This window comes from Parus major, chromosome 2, assembly GCF_001522545.3.
Source record: "Parus major isolate Abel chromosome 2, Parus_major1.1, whole genome shotgun sequence".
Lineage (NCBI taxonomy): Eukaryota > Metazoa > Chordata > Aves > Passeriformes > Paridae > Parus > Parus major.
In genome coordinates, this window is record NC_031769.1 from 29263476 (window position 1) to 29283418 (window position 19943).

Sequence of the window (19943 nt, forward strand, 5' to 3'; positions counted from 1 at the left end):
TTCAGGTAACTGGTAAGAAATTAAGGAAAATTTGTGTAAAAGAAAATACTTCAAAAAGCCCCCACTGTTATTCCTGGGGTTATGTATTCCTTCAGTGTTGGGGAATGAAAAAAGAAAAAAGCTTGAGAAACAAATTGGGCATAACATTCATGAAGTAATGCCAGTAAATGGAGTGCATGGTATAGAAGTAAAGTTTTAAAGTTACAAAAATTAGCATTTCTGGCAATTTATTCTGGAAAATACTGATTGTTTTATGATATTCATCATAGCAAAATTTGATGCAGGCTTTGCTAGTTGATCTCAATTGTGTTAGATCTATGTTTTATTTAAATATTTTCTGTAATATAATGGTTAGGTTTTTGAAACATGCTGAAAACAGGGATCTTAACTCTTCTCAGTCAGCTGAGTCTTTTCTTTAATATTTTGAGTGTTTCCCCCTTAAATTCCTCTAAGCACTGATCCTTGCTCTTGCGCCTTTGCCATTTAGATCACATTCCTAACCACACAATTGGTAGTGGAATAAGGGCTTAATAATGACATGTTTTAGCACATCCTTAAGTGACAAAGCTTTCAGGCAAGCAAATCCACTGTTTATAATCTGCTTGGTTTATTTTTGGCAGTTTGGTTCAGGGTCTTTAGCTTCTTTTGTATTCCTGTAGCACCTATAGTAGGACAAGTACTAGCTGGCAAGTACTTTATTTACCAGTATATAAAACTAAATAATTTAAACAGTACCTAAACATGGTATTTCCAGGCCTTCTTAGGTAAAAGCAGGTAAAGAAAGAGTTGACATAATGTAACCTCTTTTCCTAAGGCAATATTTTTGTTTTCCATGTTTACAGTCATACGTGTAACTGAGCTGTTCTCCCTGCTGCTAAAAATCGTTTCATGAAGCTTTCCCATCTGCACGTGATTGTATTGTCTACCCCTGAACAAAATGGATTTTGCTGTATCCATAACATCTTTGTCAATCAGACAACTTGTATCACATTGTTGTATAATTTTCTTATTGTTGTTCTTTCTTACCTTTCTTCTTTTGTTCCTAGTCGGATATTATACACCAGAGTGTATTTGAATTGATTCACACAGAAGACAGACCTGAGTTTCAACGACAGCTACATTGGGCATTAAATCCTGCCCAGTCAGATGATTCTGGACCAAGTGTACAAGGTGAGAACAGAATTTACTGTTTGCCTATTGGATTTTTTATGTTGTTGGGGTTTTTTTTGTTTGTTATTTGTTTTTTGGGCTTTTTTAATTTGTCTATGTAAAAAAAATGAGATAATTTTAGATGAATAAAGGAATAAATACTATCTTTCAAATTGACTTGAATTTTACGGACATATTTAGCCAACAGTGAGAATTACTATTTTTTGCACTTTAAATAAGCGCTTTTATTCATAGCACAGCACCATTAAAATACTAATTATACTTTAAATTGGAAGACTTTAATTTGGAGTCTAAGTGACAATGTTTCTTAGACTGATCAGTCTAAGAATGTGCTAGTTAGTGTTACTATAGGGAATAGTGCATTCATTGCCACATAGACTGGTACTTCTCTTGGAGATAAAAGGGAAAGAGAAATAAAAGATTAAATAGATGAGCCTTTAAGATCAAGTAGTATGCATGCTGGAGCAGAGCTGTCACATGTTACTGGCTGATGCTTAAGTGAGCTGCTATATTGAGAAACAACTAAGGAGAATCACACTGCACGTGTATCAGAGCAAAGATGTGTGGGTGCAGGTAGCTGTGTGTCATACAGGAAACATGTGCCTGCATCATACTGACAACAAAGCCATCGAGACAACTGATCCATTTTAATGCTCCCTTTGCACAACAGTTGTTTAAACATGTAGGTAAGATCTTCTGTTACTGTGACTTGATTATAGGGGATTTATTAATCATAAAAAGTCCATTCTTTTTAATAAACTTTAAAGTAACTTAATTTTTTTTAAAAATAGAGTATGGAAATGCCATGATTTGATAGAGAAAATTTACAGTGTTTGTAACACATTTCAGTATATTTGAGTTTTTCATTTAGCATCAACATTATATCATCTCTAGATCAATCTCCACAGGCCTGCTGCACAGCTAGTTAATAGTAGAGGTCATTACAGCAAAGAGTATGGTTCTCACAAACCAGATTTTCATCCTGTTTGCTTTAGAGTGAAGTTGTGTCCTATGTAACTTAAGCAAGTGCATATGAATTTAGAAAAGGTTGTTTGAAAAGTATGACACTAGGTTGGATTGGCCTCAGATTTAACTGAATGACAGGAAGAGCTGAGCAGGATTACAAACAATTCTTTGTTTTGTATCTTGTGTTTCTTTCTTGCAAAACCTGCTAATTGTGCCCCATTCCTGAAAGCATTCAGGGATGCTAGGTGGATGGGACTTTGAGGAACTTGGTCTAGTGAAAAGTGTCCCTGTCCATGGCAGTGGGGTTGCAGTTAGGTGTTCTCCAAGGTCCCTTCTATCCCAAACCATTCTATGATCCGATGATGTCTTTTGAGCCTTAAGTAGCATCAAATGTTTGGATGTTGAAGATTTTTGAACTGAATTCAGATATATAGCAAAGGATAATGCTATGACTGTAAGGATCCCCTCCATTTTTGCTAATTTAATCCATTAATGTTTTAATACATTCAGCTATCATTATGCAGATATTTATAGATATACTATAATTTTGCTCAGGCACAGATTCCATCCTGGGTCTGGGAACTGATTCTGCTTCAGTTAGCCTGGACTGGTTATTTCTCACTCAGTACTCTGGTATGCTGCTAAAACCACTGGTTTCCTCAGCTGTTACTGTGCTTCCCAGACATGCCTCCTGGTCCTTGTCTTGTTCCCAGAGAAGTTTGCAAAATTCTGATTTTTCAGTCCCAAATATCTGCTTTGGGGCATTAAGTCTGGATAATCTTTTGAATTTCGCATGTTGCACAACCATATGGTCTTGAGTTTAAAGACAAGCACTTAATGCACTGCATGCTCATTGCTCCATGGTATTGATGAGATCCAGTGTGATCTTCATGAGGGATATGGACTCTGACTCCTGGAGTGTTAACTGCTAGTTCTGCTCTAGGGGTTGTAGATGCTCTGTAAGAGTCTTTGCCTTCTTACAGTGAGTCATTTCAAGATCCTGGCAGTAAAACCTCCCTGCCTTCTGTCTGCCTGGAAAAGTACAGCAGTGTTGCTTTCACAAGTGTAGGAGGCTCAGTTTGGAAGCCCATTACCTCCTGTTTTGAGTTCTGTTCCCCTCCTGTCGGGAGCCACTTCTTTCACCACAGCTTTGCTCGCTCTTGGGAGCTGCATTTTACTATGAAACTTGACAAACTCCACAGGATCCATCTGGACTTGCTGAACCTTCAAATTTCAGCTCTGTACTTACCAAAAGAATAACATTGAGTTTCTCCTGTGGCAGAAATGCTGAAGGACACACCTACCAGTGCCAAGGATGTCAGCAGAAACCCTGGCACTGATTATTGGGTACTAGATCTGCACCCAGTCAGAGCTGGCATTTTTGAAATATTATTTAGGATTTGCAAGCTGTTTCTTTGATGCTCTTTCTTCATAATCATTGCTTCTTCAGAGAGCTTTGAGAAGCACCATCTCAGAAGTGTTGAAAAATCTCACCAATAATTAAGCAATTTATAATAAAAAAAAATCTGCAGCAGTAGCAAGTGAGGAAGTTTGCTTTGTCTGTTGAGAACCATCCATATGACGGGAATTTCTTATTATCTGATTTCAAAGTTATATGGTAACTGTCTTGGACTACAAATACCTGAGTTTGTCTGTGGGATCTGCTCATTATGGTGACTGGCCAATACAGTTCTTCAGATGGCTCTAATTTTAGATTATCCCTTTTCGTCACACTATTAGCTAGGACAGAAAATGGTTTCTTTTTCTCCACACCTTGAATTTTGTTCAGAAAAAATTGACCTTGCATAGCAGTTTTTTTAGGGAAAAAAGGTATCTCCTGATTTTGTCTGAAAGCTGGAAAACTCAGCATGCTTGTAGGATTTGGATAGCCTTAGGTTGCAAGGCATTTTGGTAAGACATCAACAATCTCATTTAGCTCCAATTCAGTCCCTTGTATTCATAGGAGATTAAATTGAACTGGCTTTTGGTAATGATTTGTTTACCTTTGTGTTTGTTTTGCCAGTGTTATAACCTCTGAGCCTATCTGTAAGTTTTTCCAGCTCTTCATGAGACAAAATTATATTTGAGAAAATATGATGTGTGTTAAGTGACATGCTCTCCCTGACCTCATCTCCATGTCTGGAAGGTCAATATGGGTTCTTAAAATCTGTGTTATTATTTTGTCCGTACTTGATAATAGGTTCTCTAAGAGTACATGGACTGTTTTTTAAATTAAAGGGTATTTATAATAAAATGTCTTTCTAAGCTGGATATTTCTCAATTTTCTGCATGTATGAATTCCTAGAGAATGACTGTTTTTTTAATCTGTATTGCAAACAAGATTGCTGTGCTAAATTTGCTGTGAGTAGTAATTCTCTGGTATCTCTGTATATGTAGTCTCATGTAGAACATATGTATTCTATCAGAAGTTTATTGGTTTACCTTCTGGTTTTACTTTCCAAATGTTTAAGTCTGTTTTGTAAATACCACTTAGCAGCAAATGCTTGTCCTGACAAGGTGGAAGGATACCATGTTATTATTCTAGTTAACAATCATGGTTTCGAGTTTTTTTCAAAACAAATAACTCTCCAAACACAAGTACTCCAGGTATACCTGGAGAGGTAACCATGGTGTTTTGATTGGCAGAGCCCAGAAGTATTTTCACTATTTAGTAGGGTGATTTTGCCATCTTTGGAGAAAAATGCTGATTTTTTGTGGTTGTTTCCTAAAGTTGCTGATTTTTATTTATTGCTACTGCTTTCATCTGTCTGTCTGGAAAGTAAGTTTCACAGTTTGATATCATTACTGTGTTTTTAAATACTCAGTTCCTGTAGTTGCTTTGACTTTTTTGTCGTTGTAGGAGCATGAGTCTGTTCTTTGCTGAGAACTCTGCTCTTTGCAACTGATCCAGAGTCTAGGCTGTTGACAAACATAATATTAAATAATATATAAAAAAAATAATATATATTTATATTATAAATATTTTAATAATAAATTAAAACCACAAACAAACAAAAGCCCCAAAGGAAAAAAAAAACACTTAAAAATAAATTATATTCAGTTTTCAAATACCATTGCCTGTAAAATATAATCCCATCAGAAGAACTGATGCTTAACCTCAGTGTTACAATCATTTTATGTTCTGAGGATGTTTCCAGTTTACATTGTTCTTGCTCAGGTCATGACCTAACGCTTTGTTTATGAGACGGAAGATCTTTGTTATAGATAGCCTTCACTAGGTGTTCTTCTAAAAATAATCCATATAAATAATCCTTTCCTGCAGGAGATAATGGCTTTTCACAGCCAGCAACCTATTATAACCCAGACCAACTTCCTCCGGAGAATTCTTCCTTTATGGAAAGGAATTTCATCTGCAGGTTACGATGTCTCCTGGATAATTCATCTGGATTCCTGGTGAGTATAGAGTTACATAAATCTTCTAGATATGCTTAAAAGTTGGAAATCTGCATTATCTTAACAAGAGGTGCAGCAACTTAATCTATTTTTAAAGTTTTCAAAGATATCTGAGCTGCTTGAGCCACAAAGTTTCAGTTAGTGACACTGAATGTCTCCCCCTTAAGATGTTGTCACAACCAGGTGCAAGTTCTCTCATTTCTCATGGCCCAGATTCCTTAGTGAAATGTAAATAAGCAACTGCTTTTGTAAAGTGCTGTGTGATTTGTAGGTCAAAAAGCATTACAAGAGTATTTTCTTGTATCAAGTTGGGTATCTTGAGGTGCAATAAGTTATAGTAATTAAGAGTACCATTGTTTCTACTTTTTGGAAAAGTTTGTGCTTGCCCTTTTTAATGCATGTTTTCTTAGTCAATTATTTTGTTTTTAAAATAAGTATGGGTTTATCACCCTCTTTGTGATATCTTACAAAATAGAATTCTTTAAAATTGCAAAGCTGAACATACAAATTTGCAAGAGAAATAATGATGTAATTATATGCATGTATGTTCATTAGAATATTAGAAGCCACAGCTGATATTTGATACTATGTGTTTGGTTTTTTGTTGTTTTTTTCTTACAGATTAATCTTCCCATTAATTAATTTTTCAGTAAGTAGATATTGAAGTGACACATTCAGGGGTATAACAACAGTGTTCTGTACTAACTTTTATGTATGTCATCCTGTAAAGCTTGAGTCTCATGGATCTTCAAAAGAATGAAAAATACATGTTTTACAACATAACAAAAATATCTTCCTTTTAAATATTTCCAGCATATAACAATTACTTTTTTCCTCATCCTAAGGCTATGAATTTTCAAGGACGATTGAAGTTTCTCCACGGACAAAACAAGAAAGGGAAGGATGGTGCTGCTTTGTCTCCTCAGCTTGCACTGTTTGCAGTAGCTACTCCCCTGCAGCCACCATCTATCCTTGAGATACGGACCAAGAACTTCATCTTCAGAACTAAACACAAGCTGGATTTCACACCAACTGGCTGTGATGCAAAGTAGGTGTAAATTATTCTGTGAAATTGTCTAATGCTGATGAAATAGGTTTCAAGTATGTATTTGAAATATAAAGCAGGCTACTCTTTTGGTATGTAAACTGTTTCAGTGATGGTTGTTAGAAGCTGTTAAGGTTTTTCTCTCCAGACCTGCTATCAAGCAAGGAGAAATGGATTTGCCAAAGTCTATTTCCTTGAAATGGCATACTGCTCTCTGACTCTCAGTTAGAAAAACAAAGCAAAAACCCGCAAAACCGATGCAAAATAGAAAAAACAAAAGACAGCATACTAATGTATTAGGGAAGAAGAAAAGTTTCATGCTAAATCTGGTTTGAAATTTGGTTTTAGAACTGATAGAACAAGTGTTTAATTTCATTCTACATTTCTCCTTCAGTTCAAATAGGTGTAAAATACAATAGAATTTTTTTTCTTAAAAATAAATTAAATACTTTTTATACTATGACTTTTACCTATTTTCAAACCCATTTCCAAACTATTTTCCATATGTAAAATTTGGAAACACTACTGCAATACAAGATCAAATTAATGTTACTATGCTTCAACATGGCAAGAAGCCCATTAGGATGCTTTTTTATCAAAATAAAAATTTCTGGCCTCCCTGCTTCTCCTCTCCCTCCTATTTTTGACTGACAATGCTTTAATTTTGATTCAAGTCTCTCATATGGGTTTCCATGTCTGCTTACAAATTAGAATTGAATTACTTGGTATTTTGTCTACTGAGAGACCAAAATGGTTTATTTCTCTAAGCTGATACAAGTAAAAATTTACAAAATGTTAACACAAGTGTTTCTTTCCTCTTTTATATATTTTTATTCACTTGAAATGTTCAGTTTTTGTCATATTTTACAGTTTTATGTATATTGTTCCCCATCCCTTCTTTCCCTCTTTTTTTACCTTTAGTCTTTGAATCTCTATTTCTTTGTTTCAAATCCTGTTTAATTCTCTTTTTGACTATGTTGTTGTATGATACATGGCATAGAGATCACATGAATTGTGTTAAGTGTTTCATCTCCCCAGCCCCTAGTAAAGTACTCTAATTTTAGCTGCCAGGGTCAAACCTGACTCCTGCTAGTGGTCCTCTGAGTCATATCTCGTTTAAATGCAAACACAGGGGTCCCAAACCACTCAAAAGGAATTTAGTTCTGAGCTACATCTGCATTCAAACTTTAAACTAGTGAAAATTCTAATTTAGGTAAGAAGTTTTAGATCACTGAATTTAAACCCCTGCTTAACTCTACACACAAGCACCTAAGAAACAGGGCTAAGAAAACTGTGTCTTTCTTTGGAAGTAATGGGAGCCACCTCCCATTACTCCCATAGGAGTGAATATGTTGAGTAGTATGGAATTGAGAGTCCAGCTGTAGGCATCCACTTTTCTTTTATGATCTAATGGTTTTGTGAACCCAGTCCTAGTCACTGAAGGGAACCTGGCAGACTAGTTAAAATTTTATGACTTGTTGACTATTTTTTATTAGCTGATCTGCTTCCACATACAATTGTTATAGCAACAAAATGTAGTTAGCACATGCATCTGAAATGTTCTAGCCATAATGAACATGCTCGACATTCATTCTGTGAATTGGTTCACCAGCAGGGTTGCAATTTTTTGGTTTTACCTTCCAGAGGAAAGATTGTTCTGGGATACACCGAAGCGGAGCTGTGTATGAGAGGAACAGGATACCAGTTTATTCATGCAGCTGATATGCTTTATTGTGCTGAAAACCACATACGAAGTAAGTTTCATTCCCTAAGAAAGATTGAAAAATCAAAGCATGGAGTATTTTTTCAGTATGAATGCAATGTGAACTATAGAAAAAAAGGAGGTTGTTAACAAAAAGAACACTCGTTCATATTCATTTCATAATGTTCTGTCTGTCCTTCAAAAACTTACACTGGTTGAAGAAATATTTAATATTCCTATTTAAACCCTTTTAGGATGAATAGTCCAGTCTCTGTCACATCTTGCTCTTATCGCTTCCTTCTCTGCTCAACCTAACTTCTGCTATTTCAACAACTTTCTTTGGGCAAGGGGTCTATCAAAGATAGCTTTCCTGTTAGCAAGTTAAACAAAGCATTTTCTTTTGATATTGGTGTAAGATTTTTACCAGAAATTAATCTCTGATTTAACATGCTGGCATCCAAACATTTCTGGGTTTGATTCTTGGCAGCTTGAGTTAGTTTAAGTAACAATTATGGAGAGAAGTTTCAGAATATTATGGTACTTATTTTCTAATGACTTCACTTAAAAAGTTGTTTGTTTGGTTTTTTTTCTTTTATCCCCTCATAGACAATTGGATAATGCCTCTCAGAAGGTTATTCTCAACCTATTTAAGCATATTTTCTGTTTCAGGTGTAGCTCAGTCATTGCTGCTTATCAGTGGATTTGTTTTTTTCATAAAGAAAAACAAAGAATAGTTCCAGAGTAGATAAAGATTAAGAAAAGAAGTTTTGTAGCAAAGATTTTTGGTTAGATTCTTAGACTTTCCTAATACATTTTATTTAAATTTTTTGTCAAGAAATGCAGGGATTTTGAGCAATTGTATTCCTCCCACCCCTCACCTCTGTGAATCATATATTTAAGAATTATCTTTAAAATCCACATTCATCACACAACCTTCACTTAGAACAACAAAACCAGCCAGAAATAAACTAAAGCTCCCCATACAAAAACCAAGATAACTTTATCACAACACAAAACAAAATTTGACAATTTACACAAAACCCACTGGCTGTCCCTTCACCACAATTACAACAAAAGTTTCCCATGATAGGTCTACTCTCTGACATTGTTCAGTACTCATTTTGCCTCTTACCTCTACTAGTTACTATCCTTATCTCAAAATCCTCACAATCCTGGGTTTTGGCACCAAAATGACTGTAGTGGGTTCACCCTGGCTGCATTGTAGGTACCCACCAAAGCCTCTCTATCTCTGCCCTCCACAACTGGACAAGGGAGAAAAAATATATTGAAGGGTTCATGGGTTGAGATGAGGACCAGGAGAGATGAATCACCAAATACTGTCACAGGCAAAACAGACTTCATCTGGGCATATAACTTGAATTGATTATTAATAAAACCAAAGCAGGATAATGAGAAATAAAGGCCTTAAAAACACCTTCCATGAGAACACCTGCTCCAGCATGGGCTCCTTTCTCCATGGGTCTGCAAAGGTCTGCCAGGAGCCTGTTCCAGCGCTGGCCTCCCATGGGTTCACAGCCTCCTCTAAGGCACGCGCCTGTTCCAGCATGGGTCTCCTCCATGGACTGCAAGTGGATCTCTGCATCCCCATGGTTCTGCTTGGGCAGATCCATTCACCATGGTCTGCACCACAGGCTGCAGGGGATTCTCAGCTCTGGCACCTCCTTCCCTTCCTTCCTCACTGACCTTGGTGTCTGCAGAGTTGTTCCTCTCACATATTCTCAACTCACTCTTCTCTTGCCACAATTATATTGCACAATAATTATTTTTTTTTCCTTAAATGTTATGACAGAGGCATTACCATAATTTCTAATTGTCCCAGTCTTGCCCAGCAGCATGTCCACCTTGGAGATGCCAGGGATTTGTTCTACTGGAAATGGAGGAAGCTTCTAGCAGCTTCTGACAGAAGCCACCCCTGTAGCCCTCCCTGCCACTACCAAAACCTGGCCATACTAACCCAGTACAGAAATATACCATAAAAAATTGAGTATGTTTATCAAGCATTGTTGGAGGTAGTTGGAATGAAAAGTAAGATTAAGTATCTCTGCATAAACCAGTCAAAATATGAAAGAATTGGATTCAGAACTAATGTGTTTCTAATTCTTAAAGTGATAGTCACTTTTTGAAGGTAAGAGAGACTTGGGCTTTTGTCATTTACATATTTGTAGTATTGATTAATTTCTGTTACTGAAGAAATAATGGACAAAGCCCCATATAGAATGCTGTCAATCTATAGCAGATATCTTGCAGTTTTGACTTCTATAAATTAGAGTAAATTAGACATCTTGAAGTGATCAGTCATCCTGATGCACTGGGAATGCATTAGTGCCACATTGAATTGGGTAATTGAGGACATAAGATTTGTAAAATTTCTCTACAGAAGGGATTCCTTTCATAGCATACAGATTTTCATGATTTTGTTTGCTGGACAGTAAACAGTATGCTTATTCTTTAGTGATGAAGACAGGTGAGAGTGGAATGACTGTATTTAGGCTTCTAACCAAAGAAAATCGATGGGCCTGGGTACAGGCAAATGCACGTCTTGTCTACAAAAATGGAAGACCAGATTACATCATTGCCACACAGAGACCTCTTACGTAAGTCATCATTTCATAAAGTAGTGTGCTTCAAAAACTGAAAACTAGCCTGTTTTTAAAGTATTACTCTTTATATTCCAGATTCCCAAAAGTCTTTCAGTTTGCTAACAAACTTGTAAAGAATTCTGATATTTCAGAACTTGTGGCATAGTCCTTTTGTATAAAACTTTAGATACATTGATTTCTTAGAAAGAACAAGATCAGCAGCAGAAGCATGAGGTTATTCCATCCACTGTATTCAATCCCAATGAGCAAAAACTGAGAAATCCAACTGCAGTTGTGTAGAAAGAATAACAAAGAAATTCAGTCCTGAATTTTAGTGCTGAACTAAGTTCTGCATAATATGGAATTCAGCCTTGTTAAATACATTAAGTAATTTTTGCTAAGGACTCTGTAAAATGGAGAAGAAGAGATACTTCAAATATTGATTTACTTGCTATACCAAGAAAAGCTTAATGCATGGAACAAAGCCCATTTATTTTCATTTCAGTCCATAATGCACAGAAAATGGTGTATGCTATCTAGATTTAATTATAAATGTAATATGTAAATGTGGCATTACAGTCATAAGCTCCTTATTTCATAATCTGCCTCTTGGTTTAACTCAGCCAAGTTGAGCTGGAATAGGTAGGAATTCGAAAAATGCCTACAAATAGAAGAGTTTCTTTTTTATGTTAATTCCAGGGGACAAAAAGATTAGAGTAACTGTTCAGTAGTGCAGTGCCATGCTATATATCTGATTTATTTTCAGAGATGAAGAAGGGGCAGAACATCTACGGAAGCGTAACATGAAGTTGCCCTTCATGTTTGCCACTGGTGAGGCTGTGTTGTACGAGGTGTCCTTCCCTATGTCGAGCCTTATGGACCCCTCTCAACCGAAGAGTAAAAGCACAGTGGGAAAAGGAGCCAAAGCAACGCTACACGATGATTCTGTGGATCCAAACTCCCTCCTAGGTGTCATGTTAAGGCAAGATGAGTCTGTTTATCTCTGCCCTCCAGCATCACATAAACTTTCTTTTGAGCGGAACTTCTTTGCAGACAGTAGGGATGAACTGGGTGGTGTTGTTAGCAGTGGCTGGACAGACAATCTCCTGCCTGCTGGAAATCACAACATTCTCAAACGGGAGCTGATGGAGTGTTCCCAGGACAGTGTTCCACTTCCTGAAGACAGTGCAGCACTCTTTCAGGATAACAAAACCAGTGACCTGTACAGCATCATGAAAAATCTGGGTATTGACTTTGAAGATCTTAAGTGTATTCAGCAGGATGAGGAGTTTTTTAAAACTGAATTATCCGATGTGGATGATATTGGGGACATCAACATAACTGATGAAATCCTGACTTATGTTCAGGATTCCTTAAATAAATCTGACTTCTTATATTCAGACTGTAACCAGCAGCAGCCCTTGGTCCAGAATGAAGGTTGCATGGTACAGCAGGAATTAGATCCACATCAACTTCATCAGCACCAGAAACAGCTTGTGGAACAGCAACAACAGCAGCAGCAGCAACAGCAGCTCTGTCAAAAGATGAAACATATGCAAGTCAACGGGATGTTCACAAACTGGAGCTCTGGCATGCCTCTTAGCTGCTCACAGCAGCAGCCCCAGCAATACGTGTTCCCTGGCATGCATGCCAGCACATCTGAGTTCTCTTACAAATCAGAAGTTAACACTTCCCCTTATGAGTGTAGGCAAGACTTTGTTCCTTACAAGCAACCCACGGCGATGATGCCACAGCTTTCTAATTTTGCCCAAATGGATTTTCCTGCAGCGGGTTTTGATGGATCGACCTATTCTGCTTCTTCCAACTTCGAGGATTTTCTCAGCTGTTTGCAGCAAGTCCCTGAGAACCTTGAGTGTGGGATAAACTCTGAGTCAGTTCTGCTCACTCCTCAAACTTGCTATGCAGGCGCTGTTTCTATGTACCCGTGCACACAGGAGGCACAGCCCAGCTGCGTGGATCAAATGCAGTATGATCCCATGATGACGAATCCACAACAACAAACATTGGGGAACAAGGTATGGTAAACAGCACTGCTGCACTGCTTGCATTTTGAATTGAGTTTATATTGTTTTGGGTGACTGCTGTGGGGCAGAGTTTGTCATGAATGAATTGCTGAGTTTGAGATGGATGGGTTAGCCGTGTGTGGATTGTCTTTGCTTTATTTGTTCATTAGAGTGAAGAGAGTTGGACTTGATCAAGTTTACATATACTGTACCTGCAGTCTGATAGCTCTCTTTGGCAGTCTTAAACTAGACTGAATGAAGTAGTCTGTGGTACTATACCAGCAATTTTCCTAGTAGGAGCAGGAGAAAAGTAGATTGGTCTAAGTCTTGGAATTTGCTAATAGACCCTTTAGAGAGGAGTTGAGTGTGCTTGGCACACTCATTTTCATTAAATATGTTGTAAGGATAAAAAAAAAATACTGTTTTTGAAGTGTGAGTATTGTCTAGCTACTCAGATTCCTCAATGATTTTAGGATTAGTTGTTACTGAAAAAAAAAAGTTATATATTTCTATAAGTGAAAGACAGCTTGTTGCTCAAGCTGCTGTCTAAATTAATTGCTAAAGGAAAAAGGATTAGAAAAAGTTATAATCACAGGAAGCTAAGCTGGTCCTTTTTCACCAAGAAGAGTGCTCAATAAATGTCATAGAAGAGATGATCCTGGCTGTAGCACAGACTGCAGTTGTAAACACTGTTCTTCATTGGTAAAATCAACTTAGAAATAAAATTAAATTACTAGTTCCTGATTCTGAATAACCTTTGTTGAAGTACTTTCTGTCGTATCTTTTATTTCTGTTAACGCTGCTAAACTACAGAGCCACAGTTTTTTTTTGTTTTATCTCAATGAGTTAATGTTCTGAAGTACTGATCCTGCAAATGCTTATGCACATGCATAAGCATTTGCAGAATTAAAGTATTAATTGGCATTTAACCTGTGCAAGACAAAGGTAAGGAATGCAATTAGAGCATATCCATTTTTTTCACATGCTTAATACAAGTACGAAACATTCCCTTTTTAAAACTGCTTCACTGGTGAAAAAGAATGCAATTGCAGAATTGCAGAAATTTACCTAAAATATAGCACAGTTCAGCAAGATGAATGGCTTTTCTCTGAGTGCCCAGGGTTGAAATTGCATGAAGTGACTTTGAGAAACTGCACTGTGCAAACCTGAGCATGGCTTGGCTGTGCCTTGCCTGGCTGTGCTCGGTGCTCAGTCTTTCAGAGTGCTTCTTAATAGGGTGGCAGAGCAGCTCCAGGGCCATCCAAGTTTGTCTTTATAGTAACAAAGAATTACTCTTTTCACAAAAGCTGTACTAATATGATGCATCAGTTTTGAACAGCCATTGCATTTGCAACTCCATTTCTTTATTTTTAATGGCTAGTTTCAATTGCATTTATTTAGCAGATTATTTTGTTGTTACACCTCCTTAAACATTTTTGTTATGACCCTTATTTTTTAATTTTTTTCCTTGCATTTTCTTCACCTCTGTTTATAAAAAGCTTAATGACCAAGACAGCACCTCTGAAAAAATTTTGTCTATTGCTTCATATTTACTACAAGGCTGAGCTGCAATAATAATTAGACAGTTTGTTGTTGTAAAAAAAAATGAACAAAGGCTACTTTGTGAAAAATTGTCCTTCCTTAATTTGTTCAGAGGCAAATTCAGCCCCTCTTGTTAGGGTGTTCCTGTGCTGCATGGGGCTGAGTAGCACTGCATAAGCAGAAGCCTTGTGTGACTAAGCAGATAGGTTAGAGCTGTCTGAGCCCACATTCACACAGCCAAACCAAAGTAGGGCAGTCTTGGTGGCTGGGTTTAGCACACTGACATCCCTGACAGTGGTTAGAGTCCAGAGACAGGACAGATGTGGCTATACAAGCCATGACTGGTATCTTTTCAGACTTCCAACTCTCATTGATTTCTATGTGAAAAGACTACAGAATTAGAAAGTCAGAAGGGTGTATTGTGGTCACATGCCTTGACTTTCTGCCTATCTTGTAATTGTGGTAGGAGCATAGCCAGTGTAGTCTAAAATCACTTTCAGTGATGGAGAAGGACAGAAAGGCCTGTGAACATCTAGCTGCTTGTTTAGGATCAGTATTCCTTTATTAAGCAGGAGAAACCTTCCTAAGTATGTGATTCTGTCGAGAGTGTTCTTAAAAAATTTAGTGTGTGGTTATCTCATTAATGAAGAATATTGAAATAACCTGCTTCTGTAAGAAATAATCCTTGTGTCTGCTCTTAAAAGTGTCAGGTTTGATTAAAAACATAATTCACATGGTTTTGTTGTTAAAAAGTTAGAAGAATTGTGCACATTTAGTCAAATTTCAATGTTTGCATAAATGGAAAAAAGAAAAACTAATACCCAGCATAATTTGATAGATCAATGGATGAATGAATGTATAAGACATGTTCTTAAAGACAAACCTTGAAGGAATGAGTACTCAGGATATAAGCTACTCCTAAAGAGATGATGGAAATGTTTAAAATACCTTATTGCATTTTCTTTGCATGACTGAATGGAGTATTTTGTAGATAAAGTCCATAGCATGACAGGAAGCATTACATTAGGTGATTAAAATAATCCTATGAACAATTATGTTAAGACTGATGAAAGCCATTCATTGCTTTTACTTGGCATTGTCAATATAAGGACTGCTACAAAGCCCACCCTGCAACATTTCAGCCAGTGGATTGCATACAGTATGCTTCAGCTTATGGATAGGACTGCTTGTGCATTCCTGGAGGAGCTGTTATGTCTGGATCCCACTGCAGGCATGGAAAGATGTAAATAGGTTGCTTTTAAAATGTAACAGCTGGATGTGGGAAACGTGCGTTCTCAGACTGTACTTGCTAGAAATGGAAACTCTATTGCATTTTAGATAACAGAATTATTTCTTCACTTAGCCAGAAGTAGGGCTCCCATTGACTTCAATATGGGTAAGATTTAGTGATGATTCAGTCCCTATTTTAAAGCAAATTAAATTCTCATTAATCATAATTTAAAAACCTATCAAAGCGAATGGATTTTAAGATTTTTAAGTATTTTAAGATTATTTCATCCAATGTGTCTTTAGGAGGATTTTTAAATACTTATAAATTAATTGGTTTCCTATACTAACTATTTATATTCTCTTTCTTTCCTGCCAGTTCCAAAATGGTTTCAATGGAGGAAATGTAAATGAATCATATCCCTCTCAGTTAGATGTGATCAGTAATGCACAGACTGCCACACATCTTCAGCCTCTTCATCATCCAAAAGAACCCAGATCCTTCTCAGATTTGGCATCTAGTGGATTTATGTGATTCAGATCTAGAGCTCCATCTGTGATTTTGTCTGGGCGTCAGGTTGCTCTGAGGAAAAGCTTGATAAGTCTCTCTTTGAGCGTTAGACTTTACCAGCTAAATTACATTTTGAGAATATGAGGTCGGTTGCACTATATATGGGTGGATATGTAATTCAAGACCTGGCTTTTTGGAATGACAGGTGGAATTAAATCTTCCAATTAAAAGTAAGCATGTGCTGTTTTCCATCAGGCTGACTGTGTCCTTGCAGTATGGATTGCGTACATACTACAGACTATGTCATGCTATACAACATAAGATAAGGCAAATGGTTTTGTTGTTTAGAAAAATAATTGGGCACTTTACAAATAGCATTGATGGCACAAGGAAGGTGATTTCACACGTGGATTATTTCCAGACTTTATTTTTTAAAAACTATTAAAAAGCTCTAAATTCATGAGAATCAAAAGCACTTAATTTTAATGCATACTAAGCTCTGTAATCACTTATTTTATATTTGAATCCTTTTGTTTTAAGTCTCCATTTCTAGCACTTTAATAGAAGGCTTAGTACAAGGATATGATATGCAACTTCAGGTTTTCTATGAAACAGACCCCTTGCATTCCTCCTTTTCATGTCAACCTTAAGTGCCTCACAATTTAGCTACCTTGTTTCTGATGGGAGCTTATTTTAGAAAAACTCACAGTAAATGTCATCTCTAGTATGTAAACTTTTAGCTAACATCAACAGTGCTACTGGCTGTCTTTTTTTCTTTCCCTTTAACAATTATTTGTTTAGAGAGTGACTTAATTCATCTGTGGATTTGTTACACTATTATCAGGAGTTGTTAATGTTCTGAATTTAGTTCAGCTAAAGAATTTGAGTTTATACTGCTTTTCTGCTTTCTTCAGGTAATACAGGGTATATTAAAAAAGCAGATTTTGCTGAGGGGGAGGAGCAGATCCTCAGGATTAGTTTAGATTATTAATGCTGAAAAACATGTGCCTTATCTTGTGTTAAAACGCTCATAATGTTCTTTAGAAATAATACAAGGCTGCTCTATGCAAATATTTTCATTAAAATGGATATTGAAAAGGATTGCATTTTCAATAAAGGGGGTAAAAGAGTTTCAATAGTGATTGGCATTGACATTATTTTGGCTGCAATTTTCAATGTTAATAGTGGGGAAAGGGTCAGTTTGGTTTTAGTTTTATCCCTGGCAAATTGCACTGCACAGTACAGAAAGATTATTCTTCTTGTGTACGTTGAGCAATTTGGAAAGCTTTGTGCAAAATGCTAAATTGGGGAAAGAAAAAAAATCAATAGAGAAGTTCTATTTGCAATAGGTTTTATTTTCAGGAAAAAACCCAAACTAAACATATCCACTAAACATTCTGGGGTTTTGTTTTGCTTTTATGTGAGGACTGTAAAATTGAAGACACCAGTGTTTGGTGCAAAATAATAATCTACGTGAAAAATACAGAAATGTGTATATGTTCAAAATATTTCATGCTCTTGTGTGTTGTATAGTTCATATATAATAAAATGTCTTTGTAAAATATTTTAAACAGTTAATTTTAAAGTATTACATCGTTATACATTAAGGACAATTTTATTACATTTGTTATATATAATGTAAAATGGCAATTTAGCCAGTTTGTTTGAAACAGGCAAAAGTAAATTGGCTCCCTCCAGATAGTTGTTTATATTGTTTAGTAAAGGACAATCACTTAAAATTGAAATCCTTTCATAGCTGAAACATGCTTTCTTTGAAGAAGAGTATATTTTCTTCCATTCTGTGTGATGTGATACGTTAGGCCAAACTTCTAACTCAGTTACAACTATTCAGATTGATAAGTTCAGCAGTTCTTTTAAGTGAAATTAGTATATATGAAAGGGACATTAAGGAAGTTACTATTCAGGAAAAGCCCATAAAGACATTGTGGGTTTTATTATAAGGTCGGGTTTTTTTGGTTTTTTTTCCCATGGTTTAGATTTTGTTTTCAGCACAAGGCAATAGTAACAAATTCACTTATTATAATTTGAATTAATCCTTGTTTCTGTCTTTTTTTTATTGAAGATGATGTTTTAAGCCAATATCGGAAATGTCTTCCATATCTAGCTAGTGTATCATGTTTGCATTTGAACTGGAAAATTAGAAAAAATGCTGTAAAACCAGAAGGTTGAAAGGGATAATGTATGTGTTCCATCTTACAAACCATTATATATCCTGTTTATGAATTTAGTTAAACCAAATACATGTTGTCCTATCACTAAGTGCCAAGGATGCAGTACTACAACAGTGCTGCCCTACTTAATGTAAACAAGTTAGTTGTTTATATGCATATCAGCGTATTTTGTGCATTATCTTATGCGTACAACGTTGACTGTATTAGTGCACTCTTGATCTGCACCAAACTGTACCTACAGTGCACAGGTGTTTCTGAATTGGATCTCTATTAGCCCTTCAGGTCTGTTATAAGTAAGATTATAACCCAGTGTTAGTCAGTATTACTGTCCATTTTTGTACAAGTTTTCTTACCTTGTTTTCCTTTCCGGTTCTCTCTCCTTGGCTATGCCTGCACATACCATGCAATACACCTCTTGCGTTAAGGTATGGTTCTGTAGCGCTCTTGCTCATCTCCACTAAAGTTTGTAAGACATAATACATGGTAATAAAATATTCACTTGAATGTAGCTGAAATGTATGTTCTTTTACTACAAAAAATGTTTGATTTCAGCAGTATATAAAACAATACGTTATCATATGGTTACTAATATCTTTTGAGAGCTTGTCATCTAAAATAGTTTACAAAACTTGTTATTTACGTCACTGTGGACTTTGCACTTCTCTGAATATTAGATGCAAATACAATGTATATAATTTAGAGTGGTGAACAAATGTGTATTTGTCCATGGAATTAGTATTTTATACTTGCATGAAAATGAGTTTATAAATAAAGTTTGTAAATAGCAAGCCGCAATTAGTAGTTGGAAGGCTCTTATATTCATTGCTTAGTTACAGTAAATTCACAGTTGAACAGTACTGAGGCAGAAACAGGTTTCTGTGTTGGTGCTGCTGAAAAGAAGCATGTTCTCTTTTGTGATCTGTAGCTGGCCATTGGTACTTACATTACATTGGTATTTGCTGTTTATTACTAGTTCATAGAGACATTCAGTTAAGAAAACATTTTCTTTCTAATAATATTTGCTAATATTACTGTTTCCTGTGTACTCTGTTGGCTTTGCATGATAATATTTTCAATTGTTTGTAATGCTAAGTCAAATGTTTCACTGTAATTCCCTATGCAGTTTACCAAATTTACAATACTTGTTTAGTGCCATGATGGACAATAATTTAATTGGCTGGGACTACACAATTGTCCTGTAAAATATATTAAGACAAATGTCTTATCCGGAATCAATACTAGGCTATGAACTCTGTATGTCGGTCCTATTGTTTACTCTCCTTGCACTGCACGAAAGACATGCTAAGGTACGAGTATAATTCAACAAGACTGCAAATCTCTAACATCTGGAAATAATCAAGCAACAATATAAGCAACACTGGCTATCCTTTTCTTTGTAGTCTGTTGCATTTGTTAAAAATACACTTTCAAGCCACATATCAACCTGTCTCCAGATGCATAGAACCTTACTGTCCAGATTTGTTTGAAGAAAGGAGATACTTTCTTCTGGAAAATGACATTTTCTTTCTAATTTATGAATTTTTTTCTTC

The 19943-nt window shown here is 36.1% G+C and overlaps 1 protein-coding gene across 1 annotated transcript in view; it reads left to right on the forward strand.

The window, feature by feature from the left end:
• AHR (aryl hydrocarbon receptor) overlaps nt 1-19189 on the forward strand; it is a 55273-nt gene extending 36084 nt beyond the window's left edge. The window contains exons 4-10 of the mRNA XM_015618560.3: nt 1047-1170; nt 5420-5550; nt 6396-6598; nt 8240-8349; nt 10771-10912; nt 11664-12933; nt 16070-19189. Coding sequence (XP_015474046.1) covers nt 1047-1170; nt 5420-5550; nt 6396-6598; nt 8240-8349; nt 10771-10912; nt 11664-12933; nt 16070-16225 — 2136 coding nt within the window. The 3' untranslated portion in view covers nt 16226-19189. The remainder of the gene's footprint in view (nt 1-1046; nt 1171-5419; nt 5551-6395; nt 6599-8239; nt 8350-10770; nt 10913-11663; nt 12934-16069) is intronic.
• Nucleotides 19190-19943: the final 754 nt, after the last annotated feature.